The sequence below is a fragment of the Dendrobates tinctorius genome, unplaced genomic scaffold (genome assembly GCF_039654945.1).
Source record: "Dendrobates tinctorius isolate UK_male_01 unplaced genomic scaffold, ASM3965494v1 ptg000098l, whole genome shotgun sequence".
NCBI lineage: Eukaryota > Metazoa > Chordata > Amphibia > Anura > Dendrobatidae > Dendrobates > Dendrobates tinctorius.
The window spans coordinates 25,261,814-25,283,114 of record NW_027361766.1 but is presented as its reverse complement, the minus strand read 5'-3'; the positions used below and the strand labels follow the sequence as shown (position 1 = coordinate 25,283,114).

General features: G+C 42.3%; 1 protein-coding gene across 4 annotated transcripts in view; it reads right to left on the bottom strand.

The window, feature by feature from the left end:
• Positions 1–21,301, bottom strand: part of SRGAP2 (SLIT-ROBO Rho GTPase activating protein 2) — a 157,341-nt gene that overhangs the window by 27,236 nt on the left and 108,804 nt on the right. For 2 of the 4 annotated variants that reach the window (XM_073587243.1, XM_073587242.1), the window contains exons 10-16: positions 19,125–19,289; positions 16,263–16,460; positions 8,934–9,018; positions 8,323–8,350; positions 8,202–8,232; positions 6,366–6,426; positions 6,200–6,277 (exon numbers count right to left, since the gene is read on the bottom strand). In XM_073587243.1, the coding sequence (XP_073443344.1) occupies positions 6,200–6,277; positions 6,366–6,426; positions 8,202–8,232; positions 8,323–8,350; positions 8,934–9,018; positions 16,263–16,460; positions 19,125–19,289 (646 nt within the window). The remainder of the gene's footprint in view (positions 1–6,199; positions 6,278–6,365; positions 6,427–8,201; positions 8,233–8,322; positions 8,351–8,933; positions 9,019–16,262; positions 16,461–19,124; positions 19,290–21,301) is intronic. The other 2 variants (XM_073587244.1, XM_073587245.1) reach the window with 2 other exon arrangements.

Sequence of the window (21,301 nt, the reverse complement as noted above, 5' to 3'; positions counted from 1 at the left end):
ATAGGATTAAGGTCGGGACTTTGACTCAACATTCCAAAAGTTTAACTTTATTCTTATTTAACCTTTTCATAGAACGACTTGTGTTCTTTGGGTCACAGTCTTGCTGCATGACTCATGTTCTTATGAGATTCAACTCATGCACAGATGTCCTGACATTTTCCTTTTAGAATTTGCTGATAAAATTCACATTTCATTTTTCCATCAATTATTGAAAGCCGTCTTCCTAGCTGGCCCAGATCATGACACTAACATCACAGTATTTCACAGATGGTATGAAATTTTATACTGTAATTCAAAGTTTTTCTTTTCTTCAGCAAGAAAGCTTCTCATTTTAACAAAAAAAAACTCTCTATATTGGTCTCATACTGGTCTTGATGAGGGGGCATGCTGGAGTCAGATGATCCCGATTCATGAAGAGGTACGTGCTTCTTCATGAATCTGGACCGCCAGCCAACGAGCATGCATCTGGATATGCGCTACACCAGAAATCTTGCTTCAGTTGGGTACTGGAGTGAGATATCTGATGTTGGTAATGTCACAGCTCGTCATGAATTAAGACGGGCAGTGGTGTTATGTCCCCATCGCGATCTTGTCTCAGCTCCCCCTATTTCGTAGAAGCTGGAAGTATGTGGCATGAAGAAGCCAAAAGTCCCAAAATTTTAGTCAAGTCTGAGTTGCTCCGATTTTTGGAACTTTTCAATTCTTTTGTGTCAGAATTCTGGGGTGAAAGCTTTGATGAATTGTGCTCATAATTACCTGACTTGTCCAGGTGATCTTTAGTAAACTGCAGATGGGCAACAATGTTCTTTTTGAGAGCAGTGGCTTTCTCCTTGCAATCCTGTCATGCACACACTATTGTTTGGTGTCCTCCTGATGGTGAACTTATGAACATTAGCTAATATGAGAGAGGGCTTTATTTGCTTAGAGGTTACTTTGGGTTCCTCAGTAATATTTATTGTACAGATTTATATACAATCTGTCAGACTGTAGATTGATGGAGTCAAGAAGCTGAGAGAATTATTTCTTCTTTTCTGGTACATCACCACTATGTGTATTTACAATACGGCTTCAGGAGGTGTGTTTCTTCAAACTGCAGTCAGACACAGGTAGGTCGGGCTGCAGTTTAGATTACTTAACAAGGCCATATCTTGGAAAATCCCTTAACCGCTTCCCGACCGCCAACGGTAGATAAACGTCGGCGCTTGTTGGGCTTTGTGCAACGCCGACGTTTATCTACTGTCGGCGGTTTTGTGCCCCCCGGGACCCCCACATACCTTATAATGCACGGATCCCGGCGCACAATGCTTGCTGCGACCCCCGACCTCATCGAGACCTGATTGGTTCAGGTCCTGATGACGTCAGTGTCACAGCAGCCAATGAGAGAGCTCGCTGCTTGTTTCCCGGCGATCTGACTCATTGTAACGCGACTTCTCCTTTGATCTCGCACTGACAGATGATCAGAGGAGAAGCAGCGTTATTGTGTGACTAGATCGCTGCCTGGCACAGCTGTGCCAGGCACCGATTTTGTCACACAGTAACGCTGCTTCTCCTCTGATCATCTGTCAGTGCGAGATCAGAGGAGAAGTGGCGTTACTATGTGCCAGGCAGCAATCTTGTCACATAGTAACGCTGCTTCTCGTCTGATCGCCTGTCAGTGCGAGATCAGAGGAGAAGTGGCGTTGCTATGAGTCAGATCGCCGGAAAGCGATCTTGTCACAACAACAAAAAAAAAAAAAGTAAAGAAAAAAAAAAGCAGGTACGCAGGGCTAGGGTTAGGGTTGGGATTAGGGTTAGGGGTGTGTTGAGGTTAGGGTTATGGTTGGGATTAGGGTTATGGGTGTGTTAGTGCTAGGTTTGTGGTTAGGGTTGGGATTAGGGGTGTGTTGGGGTTAGGGTTGGAATTAGAATTGGGGGTTTCCACTGTTTAGGCAAATCAGGGGCTCTGCAAACGCAATATGACGCCAGCAGACCATTCCATCAATGTCTGCATTCCAGAACGTCACTACTTCCCTTCCGAGCCCCACCGTGTGCCCAAACAGTAATTTTCTCCGACATATGGGGTACCAGCGTACTCAGGACAAATTGGACAACAACTAAGCTTCACTTTTTCTTGTTACCCTAGTGAAAATAAAAAATTGGGGGCTAAAAGATCATTTTTTATGGAAAAAATATGATTTTTTTATTTTCACAGCCCTACATTACAAACTTTAGTGAAACACTTGGAGGTTCAAAGTGCTCACCACACATCTAGATAAGCTCCTTGGGGGTGTCTAGTTTCCAAAATGGGGTCACTTGTGGGGGGTTTCTACTGTTCAGGCACATTAGGGGCTCTGCAAACGCAACATGACGCTCGCGGACCATTCCATCAAAGTCTGCATTCCAGAAAGTCACTACTTCCCTTCCGAGCCCCACCGTGTGCCCAAACAGTGCCCCCCCCCCCACATATGGGGTACCAGCATACTCAGGACAATCTGGACAACATTTGGGGTCCAATTTCTCTTGTTACCCTAGTGAACATAAAAAACTGGGGGTTAAAAGATCATTTTTGTGGAAACAAAATGATTTTTTATTTTCATGGCTCTATGTTATAAACTTCTGTGAAGCACTTGGGGGTTCAAAGTGCTCACCACACATCTAGATTAGACCCCTTAAGGAATTTATCTAGATGTGTGGTGAGCACTTTGAACCCCCAAGTGCTTCACAGAAGTTTATAACATAGAGCTGTGAAAATAAAAAAAATCATATTTTTTCCACAAAAATGATCTTTTAGCCCCCAATTTTTTATTTTCACAAGGGTAACAGGAAAAAGTGAACCCCAAGAGTTGCTGTCCAATTAGTCCTGAGTATGCTGGTACACCATATGTGGGAGAAAACTACTGTTTGGGCACACAGTGGGGATCGGAAGGGAAGTAGTGACATTCTGGAATGCAGACTTTGATGGAATGGTCTGATGGCGTCATGTTGCGTTTGCAGAGCCCCTGATGTGCTTAAACAGTGGAAACCCCCAATTCTAATACCAACCCTAACCCCAACACACCCCTAACCATAACCCTAACCACAAACCTAACACCAACACACCCATAACCCTAGTCCCAACCATAACCCTAACAACCACCCTAACCTCAACACACCCCTAACCCTAATCCCAACCATAACCCTAACCTGCTTTTTTTTTTTTTTTTTACTTTTTTTTTTTGAGACAAGATCATCGCTTCCCGGCGATCTGACTCATAGCAACGCCACTTCTCCTCTGATCTCGCACTGACAGGAGATCAGAGGAGAAACAGCATTACTATGTGACAAGATCGCTGCCTGGCACATAGTAACGCCACTTCTCCTTTGATCTCGCACTGACAGATGATCAGAGGAGAAGCAGCGTTACTGTGTGACAAGATCGCTGCCTGGTGCCAGGCAGCGATCTAGTCACACAGTAACGCTGCTTCTCCTCTGATCATCTGTCAGTGCGAGATCAAAGGAGAAGTCGCGTTACAATGAGTCAGATCGCTGGGAAACAAGCAGCGAGCTCTCTCATTGGCTGCTGTGACGCTGACGTCATCAGGACCTGAACCAATCAGGTCTCGATGAGGTCGGGGGTCGCAGCAAGCATTGTGCGCCGGGATCCGTGCATTATAAGGTATGTGGGGGTCCCGGGGGGCACAAAACCGCCGACAGTAGATAAACGTCGGCGTTGCACAAAGCACAGCTGTGCCAGGCAGCGATCTTGTCACACAGTAACGCTGCTTCTCCTCTGATCATCTGTCAGTGCGAGATCAGAGGAGAAGTGGCGTTGCTATGAGTCAGATCGCTGGGAAGCGATCTTGTCACAACAACAAAAAAAAGGTAAAGAAAAAAAAGCAGGTACGCAGGTTAGGGCTAGGGTTATGGTTGGGATTAGGGTTAGGGGTGTGTTGAGGTTAGGGTTGTAGTTAGGGTTATGGTTGGGATTAGGATTATGGGTGTGTTGGTGTTAGGTTTGTGGTTAGGGTTATGGTTGGGATTAGGGTTAGGGGTGTGTTGAGGTTAGGGTTGGAATTAGAATTGGGAGTTTCCACTGTTTAGGCAAATCAGGGGCTCTGCAAATGCAACATGACGCCCGCAGACCATTCCATCAAAGTCTGCATTCCAGAACGTCACTACTTCTCTTCCGAGCCCCACCGTGTGCCCAAACAGAAGTTTTCTCCCACATATGGGGTACCAGCATACTCAGGACAAATTGGACAACAACTCTTAGGGTCCACTTTTTCCTGTTACCCTTGTGAAAATAAAAAATTGGGGGCTAAAAGATCATTTTTGTGGAAAAAATATGATTTTTTTATTTTCACAGCTCTACACTATAAACTGTAGTGAAACACTTGGGGATTCAAAGTGCTCACCACACATCTAGATAAGTTTCTTGGGGGGGGGTCTAGTTTCCAAAATGGGGTCACTTGTGGGGGGGTTTCTACTGTTTAGGCACATTAGGGGCTCTGCAAACGCAACATGACACTCGCAGACCATTCCATCAAAGTCTGCATTCCAGAAAGTCACTACTTCCCTTCCGAGACCCACCGTGTGCCCACATATGGGGTACCAGCGTACTCAGGACAATCTGGACAACAACTTTTGGGGTCCAATTTCTCTTGTTACCCTTGTGAAAATAAAAAATTGGGGGTTAAAAGATCATTTTTGTGGAAAAAAAAATGATTTTTTATTTTCATGGCTCTATGTTATAAAATTCTGTGAAGCACTTGGGGGTTCAAAGTGCTCACCACACATCTAGATAAGTTCCTTACGGGGTCTAGTTTCCAAAATGGGGTCACTTGTGGGTAGTTTCCACTGTTTAGGTACATCAGGGCCTCTCCAAATGCGACATGGCGTCCAATCTCAATTCCAGCCAATTCTGCATTGAAAAAGTCAAACGGTGCTCCTTCCTTTCTGAGCTCTGCCGTGCGCCCAAACAGTGGTTTAGCCCCACATACAGGGCATCGGCGTATTCGGGAGAAATTGCACAAAAAATTTTGTGGTTCATTTTCTCTTTTTTCACTTGTGAAAATAAAAAAAATGGTTCTGAAGTAAAATGTTTGTGAAAAAAGAAATGTTTATTTTTTCCTTCCACATTCCATTCTTTCATGTGAAGCACCTGAAGGTTTAATAAACTTCTTGAATGTGGTTTTGAGTACATTGAGGGGTGCAGTTTTTATAATGGTGTCACTTTTGTGCATTTTCTGTCATATTGACCCCACAAACTCACTTCAAATGTGAGGTGGTTCCTAAAAAAAATGGTTTTGTAAATTTTGTTGTAAAAATGAGAAATCGCTGGTCAACTTTTTACCCTTATAACTTCCTAACAAAAACAATTATGTTTCCAAAATTGCGCTGATGTAAAGTAGAAATGTTGGTAATGTTATGTATTAACTATTTTGTGCGATATGACTCTTTGATTTAAGGGCATAAAAATTAAAAGTTTGAAAATTGCTAAATTTTCTAAATTTTCGCCAAATTTCTATATTTTTAACAAATAAGCGCAAGTCATATCTAAGAAATTTTACCACTATCGTGAAGTACAATATGTCACAAGAAAAAAAATGTCAGAATCGGCAGGATCCATTGAAGTGTTCTAGAGTTATGACCTCAAAGTAACACTGGTCAGAATTGAAAAAATTGGCCCGGTCACGAAGGCAAAAACAGGCTCTGGCGCGAAAGGCCAATTCTTGACTGGTCAAAAAGGGGTGAAATTAAACAGGTCAACAACTTACACCTGATTGTTACCCCACTGATTGAAAATACCAGACTCCAATTTCACTTTCAAATTATCGGCTAATCTTAAAATTTTCACATTCTTTTAACATTCACAGACATGTGATATTGGATCATTTTCCTCATTAAAAAAATATCAGTCTAATATTTTATACTCTTTTGATTGATTTGGTTCTTTATCTACTTTTAAGACTTGTGTGAAAATCTGATATACTTTTAGGTGAAATTTATGTCGAAATATTGAAAATACTAAAGGGTTCACAAACTTTCAAGCACAGCTGTAGAACATTTGAAGCACCGTACTAGAAAAAAAAAAAAGACATCCGACTGCTATAAAGATATGTTAAGAAATTAAGGCACAAAGGTTGTTCACCTTAAAAAAAAAGTTATGATAAAAGATGGCAATTTACATAAAACAAAATTTAGATTTAGGTGGAACATATTTCAAGAAAAAGGCACAAACCTCTCTCAAACGCATTCTTAATATCATTTACTTCCACCTGGGAACCAGACACTCGAAATATCCCCTCATGTTGAAGACCTGTGGAATGTATAGAAGAGTCAAAGTGATATATGAGCAAGAGAATGCTGTAATAAAAGATCTGTAGACTTCTGACAAAAATTCATACCATGCCGACTGAGGAATCTTATACAGCTTTCAACCACTAGGGGAATGGGTTGTTTGGCGTCCTAAAACCAAAGTGGAAAAAAAAAAATTGTGATGAATTATAAAAACCTAAAACATACAAAAAAACCCAAAACAAATAAAAGATATGGGAGCTATGGCGGGCCCTTCATGGAGAATTTTACCATACGTGTAATTGCCAAGTACACAGATACTACAGCAATCATACTCCTTCCAACACAAATTGGATTTACTAGAGCTTATTGCCACATAATCATGTGTTAGAAGTTCTGTCCTATTAAAACAAGATTACGAGCTGATCTGGTTACAGGTATAAAGCTCAGGGATTAGTCTTAAATGAGAAATGCCAGATATCTACACCCTAGTATAAAGTTCTTGTAACTTTAATTCTGCTCACATTTGAGATCCAAATCATCCTTACAACTATGTGGCAAATGTTTAAAACACATCTCGCTGTTCAGCACTGATTCTGACTATTAAAAGGGATGTCGTTTTTCAGGAAAATAGGCCCAAAATTGTGTAATACAAAAAACACTTCAGCGGGTACTCCCCCGTCCCTGGGTCCAGGACCAGCTCCCTGCCACAGTCCCGGTGGTTTGACATCATGTCAACAGTGCATGTCACAGAGCCACAGAGATTAGTGCCCGATCACTGAGGTTGACGGCACAAAATGCTGAGCTCAGTGACTGGCTAGTGCATGACGTCACCGCTAAAGTCAAAACAACGGGACCGGAGCAGCGACGGCGAGCAGGCGTTAGACCTAGTGAGGGTGAGTAACTACTGAGTTTGTGATACTATATATTTTACTCAGTTAGGGGCCCACCGTCTTCACTGTGGACAATCCCTCTAAAGCTACCATAAAAGTTAAAATGCTGCCAGCCAAACAATCGTTCAGTATAGCTCGAGTCCCCCCAACACAAGAACCCTTAGCTTAAAGTTCCTGTGCTTTATGAAAGAGACACTGCCAGACTTCTCTCCAGTGAGAAAAAAAAATTGGCCATGGAAATCTAATACACAGCATCCTTCTCTTTATTAACATCATTTGTCAGAGGAGGACGAGTCAGACAACTGGGAGGACTCGAACAGAGACTGTTGGTTGATCATACCAAAAAATGGTCGGTTTAGCTGACATTAGTCTAATGGGAGTGAGGGCTATTAGGTTGGGCTCACATTTAAAAGGTAGCAGTGCAGCAAATAGCTGAAACTCTCTCTTTAGAAATGAAGGGGGGGGGAAACAAAACAAAAACATGAAACCACTAAAAATCCCAGACAATGAACCATAACACTATAGGCAGGCTTTGTAAAAATGGGAAAAAATCTATGGTTCCCAACTCCAACACAAACGATGCAACATTAAGGCTATGTGCCCACGTAGCGTTTTTTTAAACGCTCAGGAAATGGGTTCTCCTTCCCAGAAAACGTGCGTTTTTTCCCACGCATTTTGCCACGATTTTTGCGCTTTATTTTGGCAAAAACGCGCGGTTTTGATGCGTTTTTTTCCGCGCGTCTATTGGACTATAGGAAATAGCCAAAAACGTGAACCTAAGCGGAAATTAATGAACATGCTACTTTTTTTTTTACCGCTAAGCGTTTCCTTAGCGGTAAAAAACGCATCCATTGGCACAAAAAGGCCAAAATGCATTTAAATGAATGGGATGCTTCTTTTAAGTGTTTTTGATGCAGTTTGACCCCGAAAACCGCATCAAAAACGCTTAAAAAAACGCTACGTGGGTACACAGCCTAACACACATATTTACTTTTTTGTAATAACTCCTTTAATGGATGGGAGGCCATAGATCCATACCATACGTGACCTCACCTGCTTCCGTAGAGTAGACATTCTTCGACCACTGAAAGACAAATAACATGTTCTAAGATATTAGGCAATTTAATATGGCCATCTATACTAAGAAATTCCATTTACATATATAAGCACTGACCTGGCGAGGGAGCAGTCTGTACGTTGACCTGACAAAACAAAATAATGTAAAAAACCTATATTTACTACAGAACTTTACAAAGCGCATCATTATTCATTATGTCTCATTGAAAGAACTATGCAAAGGGATGGATTTTGAGTCAGATCTGGGTAATGATGTCATAAATAACCCAAGACAACCATTTTTCAAATATTTAGGATCTCATCAAGTGCGCAAGACCCTAAAATATTTAGCCATGCTGCTTCCCAGCTTGTGTCTAAATTGGGCCTCTAAAGAGGTAAAATTATTAACCCTTAATAGGCCCCTCATCCAACTGTGTAACCACAAGTCGCATTAACAAGGTCCTAAAAAACTGGAAATTGTCAAGTATTGTAAGCTACAGGACACAAAGTCAGAAGTATAGGTAGAGGCAGAGAAGATAAACTAGTTCATTGGAAATTCCAGACACCAATTTCGAGGTGGACTCTGACAAACCTTTTATTAATCACGGACTAGGTGACACCCAGAGATTGTCACTATAGATTACCATTGACCTTGTCAATGTGACTGATGGGTGGGGAGGTGGACCTAATTCCCAGATGAACATAAGAAATTGCTTCTGCCACACTCACACTCTCCCAGGGTCTTCTGTAGCATGTCATGCTTGGCTTTCAGTTTTGTAATCAAATTTCGTCCCTCCAGGAATTCCTTCATCTTCTACAGAGAACAAAGAAGCAATAATTCATCAGCAACTTCCAATCAGATCCTCAGTGCAGCCCACAGCTATTACACTTGTCCCAGAAATTTCTAATTAATTTTCAAAGCTTTGATATACTCACATGGACTGCTCTTAAGGCAACACATTCGTTTTTTTTTATTTGGGGGGGGGTAAATAGTAGGTGAGAAAATGAGGAGATAACGGCAGAAGTCCTTTAAAGAAAGTATGGCAGACTCTTTAAATAGACTCCCTGCTGGAGGGGAAGGGCAGAGACTAATTTGATAAGGGAATAGGAAAAAACACTTTCACCTTCAAAATGAAAAGTGTTCTCACTTATCCAGCACTAAAATGAATCTGACAAAGGCCTGGCGGCTAAGACATCTATAAGATAGCCAATTAATGCCTTTTTTACCCTGATAACATATATTAAAGTTCAGATTTAGAGTAAGTACCAACATTTACCACCACACCAGGAAACATTCCTGTCCTCTACATTAAACTATTTCACCATTGATGATGTACAGTGGGTATGGAAAGTATTCAACCCCTTTAAATTTTTTCACTCTTTGTTGTTTCATTGCAGCCATTTGGTAAAATCAAAAAGGTTCTTTTTTTCTCATTAATGTACACTCTGCACCCCATCTTGACTGAAAAAAAAACAGAAATGTAGAAATTTTTGTACTAAATGTACTAAAAAAGAAAAACTGAAATATCACATGGTCATAAGAATTCAGACCCTTTGCTCAGACACTCATATTTAGGTCACATGCTGTGCATTTCCTTGTGATCCTCCTTGATATGGTTCTACTCCTTCATTGGAGTCCAGCTGTTTAAGTTAAACTGACAGGACTTAATTTGTGAAGGCACACACCCGTCTATATAAGACCTCAAAGCAAATGTCAGACCAAATGAGAATCATGAGGTCAAAGGAATCGGCCAAGGAGCTCAGAGACAGAATTGTGGCAAGGCACAGATCTGGCCAAGGTTACTAAAGAATTTCTGCTGTACTCAAGGTTCCAAAGAGCACAGTGGCCTCCATATTCTTTAAATGGAATAAGTTTGGGACCACCAGAAGTCTTCCTAGACCTGGCAGTGCAGTCAAACTGAGCAATTGTGGGAGAAGAGCCTTGGTGAGAGAGGTAAAGAAGAACCCCAAGATCACTGTGGCTGAGCTCCACAGATGCAGTAAGGGAGATGAGAGAAAGTTCCACAAAGTCATCTATCACTGCAGCCCTCCACCAGTCGGGCCTTTATGGCAGAATGGCCCGACGGAAACCTCTCCTCAGTGCCAGACATATTAAAGCCCACATAGAGTTTGCTAAAAAACACATGAAGGACTCCCAGACTATGAGAAATAAGATTCTCTTGGTCTGATGAGACGAAGATAGAACTTTTTTGGTGATAATTCTAAGCGGTATGTGTAAAGAAAACCAGGCACTGCTCATCACCTGCCTAATGCAATCCCAACAGTGAAACATGGTGGTGGCAGCATCATGTTATGGGGGGTGTTTTTCAGCTGCAGGGACAGGACGATTGGTTGCAATTGAAGGAAACATGAATGCGGCCAAGTACAGAGATGTCCTGGTTAAAAACCTCTTCCAGAGTGCTCTGGACCTCAGACTTGGCCGAAGGTTCACCTTCCAACAAGACAATGACTCTAAGCACACAGCTAAAATAACAAAGAAGTGGCTTCAGAACAACTCTGTGACCATTCTTGACTGGCTCAGTGAGAGGCCTGATCTAGACCCAATTGAGCATCTCTGGAGAGACCTGAAAATAGCTGTTCACCATCCAACCTGACGGAACTGGAGAGGATCTGCAAGGAAGAATGGCAGATGATCCCCGAATCAAGGTGTGAAAAACTTGATGCATCATTCCCAAGAAGACTCATGGCTGTACTAGCTCAAAAGGGTGCTTCTACTCAATACTGAGCAAAGGGTCTGAATACTTATGACCATGTGATATTTCAGTTTTTCTTTTTTTAACAAATTTGACAAAAAAAAAACAGAAATGTAGAAATTTTTGCAGTCAAGATGGCTTGCAGAGTGTACATTAATGAGAAAAAAAAAAGAACTTTTTTGAATTTACCAAATGAATGCAACAAAACAGAGTGAAAAATGTAAAGGGGTCAGAATACTTTCTTGTACCCACTGTACGCAATACAGCTTGACTTTAAAATACTAAAAAAAACATATCTTTTTAGTAATCATTAACTCCTAAACCTTAGCTTTCAAATTGACCTTCACAATGAAATTGAATGAATAGGAGAAAATGTTTGCTTCCTGGTTCTGTATCTGTGTAGGAGTGAGAGCTGCAAATGAGAGTAGGAAGAAGCATTATAACCTGTTATGGTCATCGCTTCCACTGTACATTCTTTTAATGACTCTATAGATGAGATACATGACCCTTTCCTCATGCTTTCACCCTCCTTTACCTCAATCAGAAAGGGTTGAGAATACGCGTACTTACACATCTAATCACACCTTGTTGTCTTTGTGACTGAAATGTTGTCTGACATGTGAAATGTTTACTGGTATCATAATGCTGACTACTTCTGCATTTGTTTCAATAGTACATTGAGAGATGCAGAAGAGAATGTAGTCAGCACGCAACTTCAACTAAGTAAATCACATAGCTGCTGTCCCGTGATCGCTCACTCACACTAATACAGGGGAATCGTGACAGTGCGCACATTACACACTGTCACAATTCAGCAATCTGCAGTCACATAGTAATTGCAAACATTTCTATAGAGACACGACTACCCCTTTAATACGTCATAGTATGTTTACATAAATAATATCGCCACTATTTATATTAATATAGCTCCACCATTTAGCGACAAACAGGCATTTTTGTTTACAAAGAACTATTTCTTTGACAAAAAATTGTGTGTGCCCATGAGTGTAAAGAGCTATGAAGAACAATACAGTGTGGATAGTAAAGATATACAGTGCCTTGCCAAAGTATTCGGCCCCCTGGAAATTTTCAATCTTTTCCCACATATCATGCTTCAAACAAAGATACCAAATGTAAATTTTTGGTGAAGAATCAACAACAAGTGGGACACAATTGTAAAGTTGAACGAAATTTATGGGTTATTTTTAATTTTTGTGGAAAGTCAAAAATTAAAATGTGGGGCATGCAATATTATTCAGCCCCTTTACTTTCAGTGCAGCAAACTCACTCCAGAAGTTCATTGTGGATCTCTGAATGATCCAATGTTGTCTTAAATGACCAATGATGTTAAATATAATCCACCTGTGTGTAATCAAGTCTCCGTATAAATGCACCTGCTCTGTGATAGTCTCAGGGTTCTGTTTGAAGCACAGAGAGCATCATGAAGACCAAGGAACACAACAGGCAGGTCCGTGATACTGTTGTGGAGAAGCTTAAAGCCGGATTTGGATACAAAATTATTTCCAAAACTTTAAACATCCCAAGGAGCACTGTGCAAGCGATCTTATTGAAATGGAAGGAGTATCATACCACTGCAAATCTACCAAGACCCGGCCGTCTCTCTAAACTTTCATCTCAAACAAGAAGACTGATCAGAGATGTAGCCATGAGGCCCATGATCACTCTGGATGAACTGCAGAGATCTACAGCTGAGGTGGGACAGTCTGTGCATAGGACAACAATCAGTCGTACACTGCACAAATCTGGTCTTTATGGAAGAGTGGCAAGAAGAAAGCCATTTCTCAAAGATATTCATAAAAGTGTCGTTTAAAGTTTGCAACAAGCCACCTTGGAGACACACCAAACATGTGGAAGAAGGTGCTCTGGTCAGTTGAAACCAAAATCGAACTTTTTGGCAACAATGCCAAACGATATGTTTGGCGTTAAGGCAACACAGCTCATCACCCTGAACACACTGTCAAACATGGTGGTGGCAGCATCATGGTTTGGGCCTGCTTTTCTTCAGCAGAGACAGGGAAGATGGTTAAAATTGATGGGAAAATGGATGCAGCCAAATACAGGACCATTCTTCAAGAAAACCTGTTGGAGTCTGCAAAAGACCTGAGACTGGGATGGAGATTTGTCTTCCAACAAGACAATGATCCCAAACAAAGTAAAATCTACAATGGAATGGTTCACAAATAAACGTATCCAGGTGTTAGAATGGCCAAGTCAAAGTCCAGACCTGAATCCAAACGAGAATCTGTGAAACGAGCAGAAAACTGCTGTTCACAAACGATCTCCATCAAACTTCACTGAGCTCGAGCTGTTTGCCAAGCAAGAATGGGCAAGAATTTCAGTCTCTCGATGTAGAAAACTGATAGAGACATACCCCAAGCGACTTGCAGCTGTAATCGCAGCAAAAGGTGCCACAACAAAGTATTAAGTTAAAGGGGCCGAATAATATTGCAAGCCCCACTTTTCAGTTTTTGAATGTCCACAAAAATTTAAAAATAACCAATATATATATATATATATATATATATATATATATATATATATATATATATATATATATATATATATATATATATATATATATATATATTGTGGTGTAGTGACCACCGTGTCCTCTAGGGGGCGCTGTCTGGGTGACCCAGGAGAGAGAATGAGTGGCAGGATGCTGAATGATCGTTATGTATCCCAAGGTAGGTGGCCTTGGGATGGAAGCTTGAATATGTGTGTTGATCAGCAGAGGTACTGCTGAATTTTCGTTACACTGTGTCAGGGAGAGCTTTCCGGGTAGCTGGTGAGACGGCAGCTACCTAAAAACCCACCTAGGGGCGGTGTCTAGAACCCCATAGTAAAGTGTATGTGTGAGTGCTTGTAGGACCTGTGATGAGGTCATAGCCATGTGATCTGGTGGGCGTGGCTACGGACCATATAAGGTGGCCAGGGTAGGTCACATGAGTGAATGCTTGGACCCGGTTGGTCCGTTTGAAAGGTCTCGCTGGAGGATGGGTCTACCTTCCTGAGTGCCTGTGTGTATAATGGCTGCACGTATCTGAGAGTTCCCAGGGGAGGGAATGAACGTCTGAAGTATGAAGCAGCCATGAGGTAACCCTGACGGGGTGAGATAACTGTGAGGCTACAGAGCCTGCGTATTGGACATTGCATAACCTGTATGACTACAGGGTTAACAGAGTGGAGCTCTGTCATGGATGCTATGATGTTTGATATGAACTTTCTATTGCTGTGGTTTTATGATGCCTGAATAAAATGCATGGACTGTTATTGTTTTATGGAAAACCCGTGCCGGATCTGATTATTTGAAGCAAAAAAAAAAAAAAAAAAGCGGTCTGTAGGAGCGTTTCTACGGTCACAGCCGTCTTCCACTTTCCACGCGTTGTGGGTATTGGAGGAAGATTAAAACTTGTTTTTACCCTTTTTTTCTGCTTTCTGCCTCTCCTTTAGCGCTCCTACAGACCGCTTTTTTTTTTTTTTTTGCTTCACATTGTCTTTTCCTCCCTGAGGATTAGCGGCAGGAGCAGCTTGGAGGGCAGTTGTTTGTGGGAGAACCTGAGTTTGCTGGACGGTGCTTGGAAGCTCCGGGACCCCTGGTGTACACTTACGGCTGGGATCGGTCTCAACACCACGACCGGAAGCCAGTGTGAGATGGATTGACCAGGAGAGCGGAGGTTGCTGACAGCCACGTGCAGTACCCTTCTGGGCTGCGAGGATACGCTCCCCTACTACCATTTACGTTCACACCGTGGTTGTGCAAGGGTGGCACAACCCTGTAACGTGAGCACCTTATTGATTTAGTTAGGGAAGCAACTTAATACAGGTACACTCATTGAGCCTCTCTTTGCATTTTATTTTTCAGGATCTGATTATTTGGCTGCAAAGCGAGTATCCCCTACCTTAAAGACAAGCGCTACCTTACTATATATATATATAAAGCTGAGTGTATTGCCCCGCCCACTCCGCATAGCCACATTCACTGTAATATCCCACATCGTCCTGTCAGCCAGAGCCACCGGACTACTACCCCTAACATCCCACATCATCCCGTCACAGCCGCCGGACTACTACCCCTAATAACTCACATCATCCCGTCAGCCTAAGCAACCGGACTACTACCCCTAATATCCCACATCACCCCGTCAGCCAGAGCCACCGGACTACTACCCCTAACATCCCACATCATCCCGTCACAGCCGCCGGACTACTACCCCTAATATCTCACATCATCCCGTCAGCCTAAGCCACCGGACTAGTACCCCTAATATCCCACATCACCCCGTCAGCCAGAGCCACCGGACTACTACCCCTAACATCCCACATCATCCCGTCACAGCCACCGGACTACTACCCCTAATATCCCACATCACCCTGTCAGCCAGAGCCACCGGACAACTACCACTAATATCCCACATCATCCTGTCAGAGCCACCGCACTACTACCCCTAATAACCCACATCATCCCGTCAGAGCCACCGGACTACTACCCCTAATATTCCACATCATCCTGTCAGAGCCACCAGACTACTAACCCCAATATCCCACATTATCCCGTCAGAGCCACCCGACTACTTCCCCTAATATTCCACATCATCCCGTCAGCCAAAGCCATCGGACTACTACCCCTAATATCCCACATCATCCCGTCAACCTAAGCCACCGGACTACTACCCCTAATATCCCACATCATCCCGTCAGAGCCACTGGACTACTTCCCCCAATATCCCACATCATCCCGTCAGCCAGAGCCATTGGACTACTACCCCTAATATCCCACATCCTAACTTCCATACCGGGGATCCCTTTAAGAGAGGCCTGGGGTTAAAACCAAAGCGCTAGATGGATTTGCCCTGACTTCCATACCAATGATCCCTTTAAGAGGGAAGATGTGCCTATGGAATGGAGGATGTGTGATGGGTATATGGGAAGGAGGGGGGGGATTTATTTCTGTCATGTGCTCTCTGCTCCTTTCTGGGGGCAGACAATGGCTGGGAGCTTATGTTCCTGGGAATGCTAGATGTCTCCCACCATGGCAGTGTCTGCTGAGGTGTTGTCGTGGAGTGAGAAAACTATTGCTCATAGCAACCAATCACAGCTCAGCTTCTTTTAAACAGCTCTGGTGAAATGAAAGATGCTTCGTGATTGTTGATACACATGCACACACACACACACACACACACGTGAATGTATATATATGTTTGAGAGGAAACACCCAATACTCCCGGCAACTAAAGGGTTCATTTAAAACTTTTTGCAGGTTTTTCACATTGTATTCAGATTCATTGATCATCTAATAAATTAATAAGCCCATTTTCCTTACAGTAAAGTAGAATTGCTCAGTCTCCTGCTGATTGGCACGGCGTTTAGCTATGCTTGGCTTGCTCATGTAGGTCTCTGACACTGTGGACTTCACAGATTCCATTGAATTACTATACTGGAAACAGTCGGATACATCAAAGTCCTCCACGCTCACCATTTCTTGAATGGTCTGTAATGTAGCTTCCATTGTCTTTTTAACCTTGCAGGAAAATAAATACATAAGAATGTAAATCTGCAATCTTGAAACCCTAAAGTTAGACATCTGTACATAACTACAGTTCAGTTTTTTTGTTCTTTCTTCAGCATTTTTGTATTCAGCACAAATAGGGTGTGGCCTCCTTTCTACTGAGCTGTGTAGTTCTCTTATAGTCCCTCTGAAGCTGGGTGTCCGTTTGGGACCCAGACACTCTGCCACTATTCACACTAGGTAGGTTTTAACCGTTAGTGTAGTTACTGTCACAAATGGGTACACCTTGCCGTGGTGGGACAGCTTTATACTTTTTTGATCAAAACAGTGTTTACCAAGTACCCCATGTTATTTAATGCACTTGCTTTTTTACTTATTTATTTGCATTGGGGTATATACACACATTGTTTTTTCCTTTGGTTTTGCTTATATGTACATAACTAGTAGTATGCTTCCCTGTATACAAGACTGAATCACCACATCAAGCACAATACATGTGATCCTTCAGTGCGGGTCTCTCCCCGCGCCTCGCGGGCAGCGCGCCCCTCTCCCCGTGGGCAGCGCGCCCCTCTCCCTATGGTGCGTTGTGCTTTACACTGCAAGATTATTGTGAATACGCATTACTAAGAACACTTGTTCAGGATAATCAAGGAGCTTAAGGCAGGACAGGAGGAGATTGGACACGACAATGACTGCAAATTCTTCATAAGTTGCTGGGTATTAGTGGAATGAAGATTTCAGTATGTCTGATATCAAGTGGTGACCTGTGACTGGTGACAAACCTTACACTGAGAAGGAAAGAAGATTGTGGTCAGAGAGTAGAAGAGAAAGCTTACTAACTCGTACACTAAGCATGGTTGGAGGAAGACCAGGTCCAGTGTGTTTTCGTCTACATGTGCAGAAGAGGTAGTGAGCTCTGAGAAGCCTACAAAGGTTAGAAATAGAAGCTGAGCGGAACATGGCGAGACTGCATTATCAATCAGGATATATCACCAGTGTTATGTTCCCTATGATGACAGTTGAAATATTACTGGATAGAAAGTGAAGAAGCCAGATTGCACGGTGATCCAGGAACTGGTGAGGTAGGCCAGGAGGACGATACACAACTGACAATCACAGGAAGAAGGAATGGAGAAATGACTGTGTGGACCTCAAAAGAGGGGAACAACCTCAGACGCACTCTGTGGGGAAAGAAGTCGGATAACACCTCCACTTAGATTCAAGGAAACTTGTCACATTAAAAATGCAGTTTGACCTGCACTCAGAGTATTACAGAAAAGGAGGCGCTAAGCAGGTTAATACGACATTTTGTGGAGGGAAAATAACAAGTGTAACCTGTATTCATTAAAATCCCTGACTAGTCTATGCATAAGAGTCCAATCGGCGGTCCTAATCACTGAGTGACAGCTATGTTTCAAGGCATCCAATACAGGAGAGGCTCTCAATCATTGAATGAGACCGCCCACTGGACTCCTCATTAAATAATGAGTTCTGGAAAAAAATGTGTAAAAAAGGTCGAATAGGTCACTCTTCTCATCTCTTCCTATTCTAGAATAAGACGCTGGTGAATTGGGCGGCTTCATTAGATTGGAAGATTAGTTACATTAGGACATAGGGCATTTGCGACATGCTTTGTACAAGTTTTAAAGTGTTCCAAGAAAGAATTCAGAAATCTGTTTGTGCGATTTACTGCCCATGTTGCTGCCACATGTCAAAAACATGGCATTTAGTACTTGTGGCTTCTATTACTGGGAAATCCTAATGAATCTGAGCAAAGTCAAATTCGACTTTGCTTACAAGATACCGCATCCATCATCACTGGAAATAAATCTGTTTCTGGGTGAGGTAGGGGTTGAATTATAGTATTGCCAATTAAATTATTGCACAAATCTGGGGCAGATTTGTGTTATGCCGTTCCTCTGTTATTCCTCCTGTACATGAATAGAAGAAATTGACAATTAGGCTTTTACCATTTCCGACGTTATCCCTAAACAATCCGTCACCGTCGGAGCCGATCGTTAACAAGCAGGGCCGGCCCGAACGTATAGGCGAACTAGGCGGCCGCCTAGGACGCCGACCCAAATGGGGCGCCAGAGAAAAAATGGAAAAAATTATAAAAAATCTTTTCAAAAGGCAAAAAGTTTTAGGGATGGAAAGAAAAGTGTACATATTTAAGGGCAAATATGACGCAAGAGAGGTTGGTTGGGTTGGCAACAATTTCGATAGAATCTGAAGTTGCTAAACAAATTAATCTCGGTGACTTAGTGTCATCCTTTTCAAAAAAAAAAGGCAAGGAAACAAAAATTTTAATTACCTATGGTCGTTTTTGTTTTGTGTTATTGATTACTTTGTATATATTTGTCCTATACAACTTCTCAGAAGATTAAAGAGTTAGGAGAGAGTTAATTAATCATTGTTGTTGTGGTTTATTTTGCTCCTAAATTTATATCCCAAGTTTTCATCTACTGCCAAGAATAGTAGGGGCGCAACAAAATAGTTTCATCTAGGGCGCCGTAATCTCTCGGGCCGGCCCTGTTAACAAGGGGAATAACACCACTCATCTGTCATTTTATTTCACGTGAAGTGCAAGTATTTACAAAGACGTGAGAATAGCGGACGTGTGCTCTTTAAGCCAATGCCCTCCACATGACAACGGGACGGTATTATTTACTCCACCTGACAGGTTTGATTAATCAGTAACGGACTGTGGATAACAACATTCCATCTCAGAGAGGTTTTAACAACCTGGATAATAAGAAAAAAACAAAAGTTTGTTCTAGCTGCAGTCCTGCTCCCGCACGAAGCTCTCCTATTAATGCTGCCTTTAAAGCCCAGGTTCACCTGTGAACAACATTTGACAGTTTGCACATAGAGAAAATCTAGTCCAGTAACTTTAAAAATACTTTACAAATATTTTGCTTTCTTTATCTTGTACTGATCTAGAATTACAGACCAACATATAGCTTAGAGCTGCAGTCACAGAGTGCAGGTTACCACTAGAGCCCTGCTGACAGACACGGCCATATAATCGCTTGGAGGGTTACTCCCTTCTTGATAGGTGAGTGCTCTTGGATACTCCTCCTAAAAACAAGCACTTTTGCAACTTACTGATTATTAAACTCTGCCTCCGTTCTTAACCCCTTAGTGACACAGCCAATTTGCAGCTTAATGACCAGGCCAATTTTTACAATTATCACCACTGTCAATTTATGAGGTTATAACTCTGGAACGCTTTAACGGATCCCGCTGATTCTGAGACTGTTTTTTCGTGACATATTTTACTTCATGTTAGTGGTAAAATTTATTCTATATGACTTGCGTTTATTTATAAAAAAAAACAAAAAACGGAAATATGGTGAGAATTTTTAAAATTTTGCAATTTTCAAACTTTTAATTTTTATTCCCTTAAACCAGAGAGGTATGTCACAAAAAATACTCAATAAATAACATTTGCCACATGTCTACTTTACATCAGCACAATTTTGGAACCAAAATTTTTTTTGTTAGGAAGATTTAAGGGTTAAAAGTTGACCAGCAATTTCTCACAGTTTTAAAACAAAATTTACAAAACCATTTTTTTTTTTTTTTAATTGACCACCTCACATTTGAAGTCACTTTGAGAGGTCAGTGTGACAGAAAATACCCAAAAGTGACACCATTCTAAAAACTGCACCCCTCAAGGTGTGCAAAACCACATTCATGAACCCTTTACATGCTTCACAGGAACTGAAGCAATGTGGAAGGAAAAAGTTAATTTAACATTTTTTTTTTTTACAAACATTTTACTTCAGAACCAATTTTTTATTATTTTCACAAGTGTAAAAAGAGAAAATGAACCACAAAATTTGTTGTGCAATTTCTCCTGAATATGCCGATACCCCATATGTGGGGGTAAACCACTGTTTGGGCGCACGAGCAGGGCTTGGAACAGAAGGAGCGCCATTTGACTTTTTCAATGCAGAATTGGCTGGACTTGAAATCAGTGCTTACAAGCTCAATGGAAAAGATCTTGTAAGCACTGTGCTTGTTTGAAAACCGCTGCTTGACAGTCACCTAGGTAATGAGCTGTATACAAAAAAAAAAAAGAAAAAAAAAAAAAAGGCCCCAGATCCTGCCCCACAGTGTGTGTTATGATGTATTCACACTGCGGGGCAGGATCTGGAGCCTCCACATCAAGCAGGCGTGATCGCCTGATGTCAGTTCACGGGCAGCAAGCACTGCGCATGCCCGAGAACTGTTTTCACAGAGCAGGCGCCGGCATAGGAGACAGAAGGAGGCGGGGCACAGACGGCAGAGCAGGGGCATGATGGACGGCTATGGGAGGCGGGGCACAGACGGCAGAGCAGGGGCATGATGGACGGCTATGGGAGGCGGGGCACACACACTGCAGAGCAGGGGCATGATGGACGGCTATGGGAGGAAGGGCACAGACAGCAGCACAAGGGGCATGATGGGAGGCGGGGCCCAGATGCTACAGAGACATGATGGACCGCGTGGAGGCGGCTGCTTCAGGGGGACACACCATACCTATAGGACGCATTACAGGTATGAAGACCTATTTATAAAAGTTAATATTTCGGCGTTAATGGGGGTCAGAAACAGAAGAGCCACCTTCACAGAATGCAGCCTTAGTGCTGCTGAAGGTGGCTCTTTTAGTTAAAAATGCCCAGGGGGGGGTGACAGGTTCCCTTTAAAGAGGCCTTTTCACTACTCCTGACAACTCCTTCTAAAATACTATATTCCTCTTGATAAATATAAATACCCTATACTCGCCTCCCCCATCGGCGCCGTTCCAGTGAGGTAATTGCCGAGTGTACCAAGACTTGCATGACACTGCTATGTTTCTTGCATGA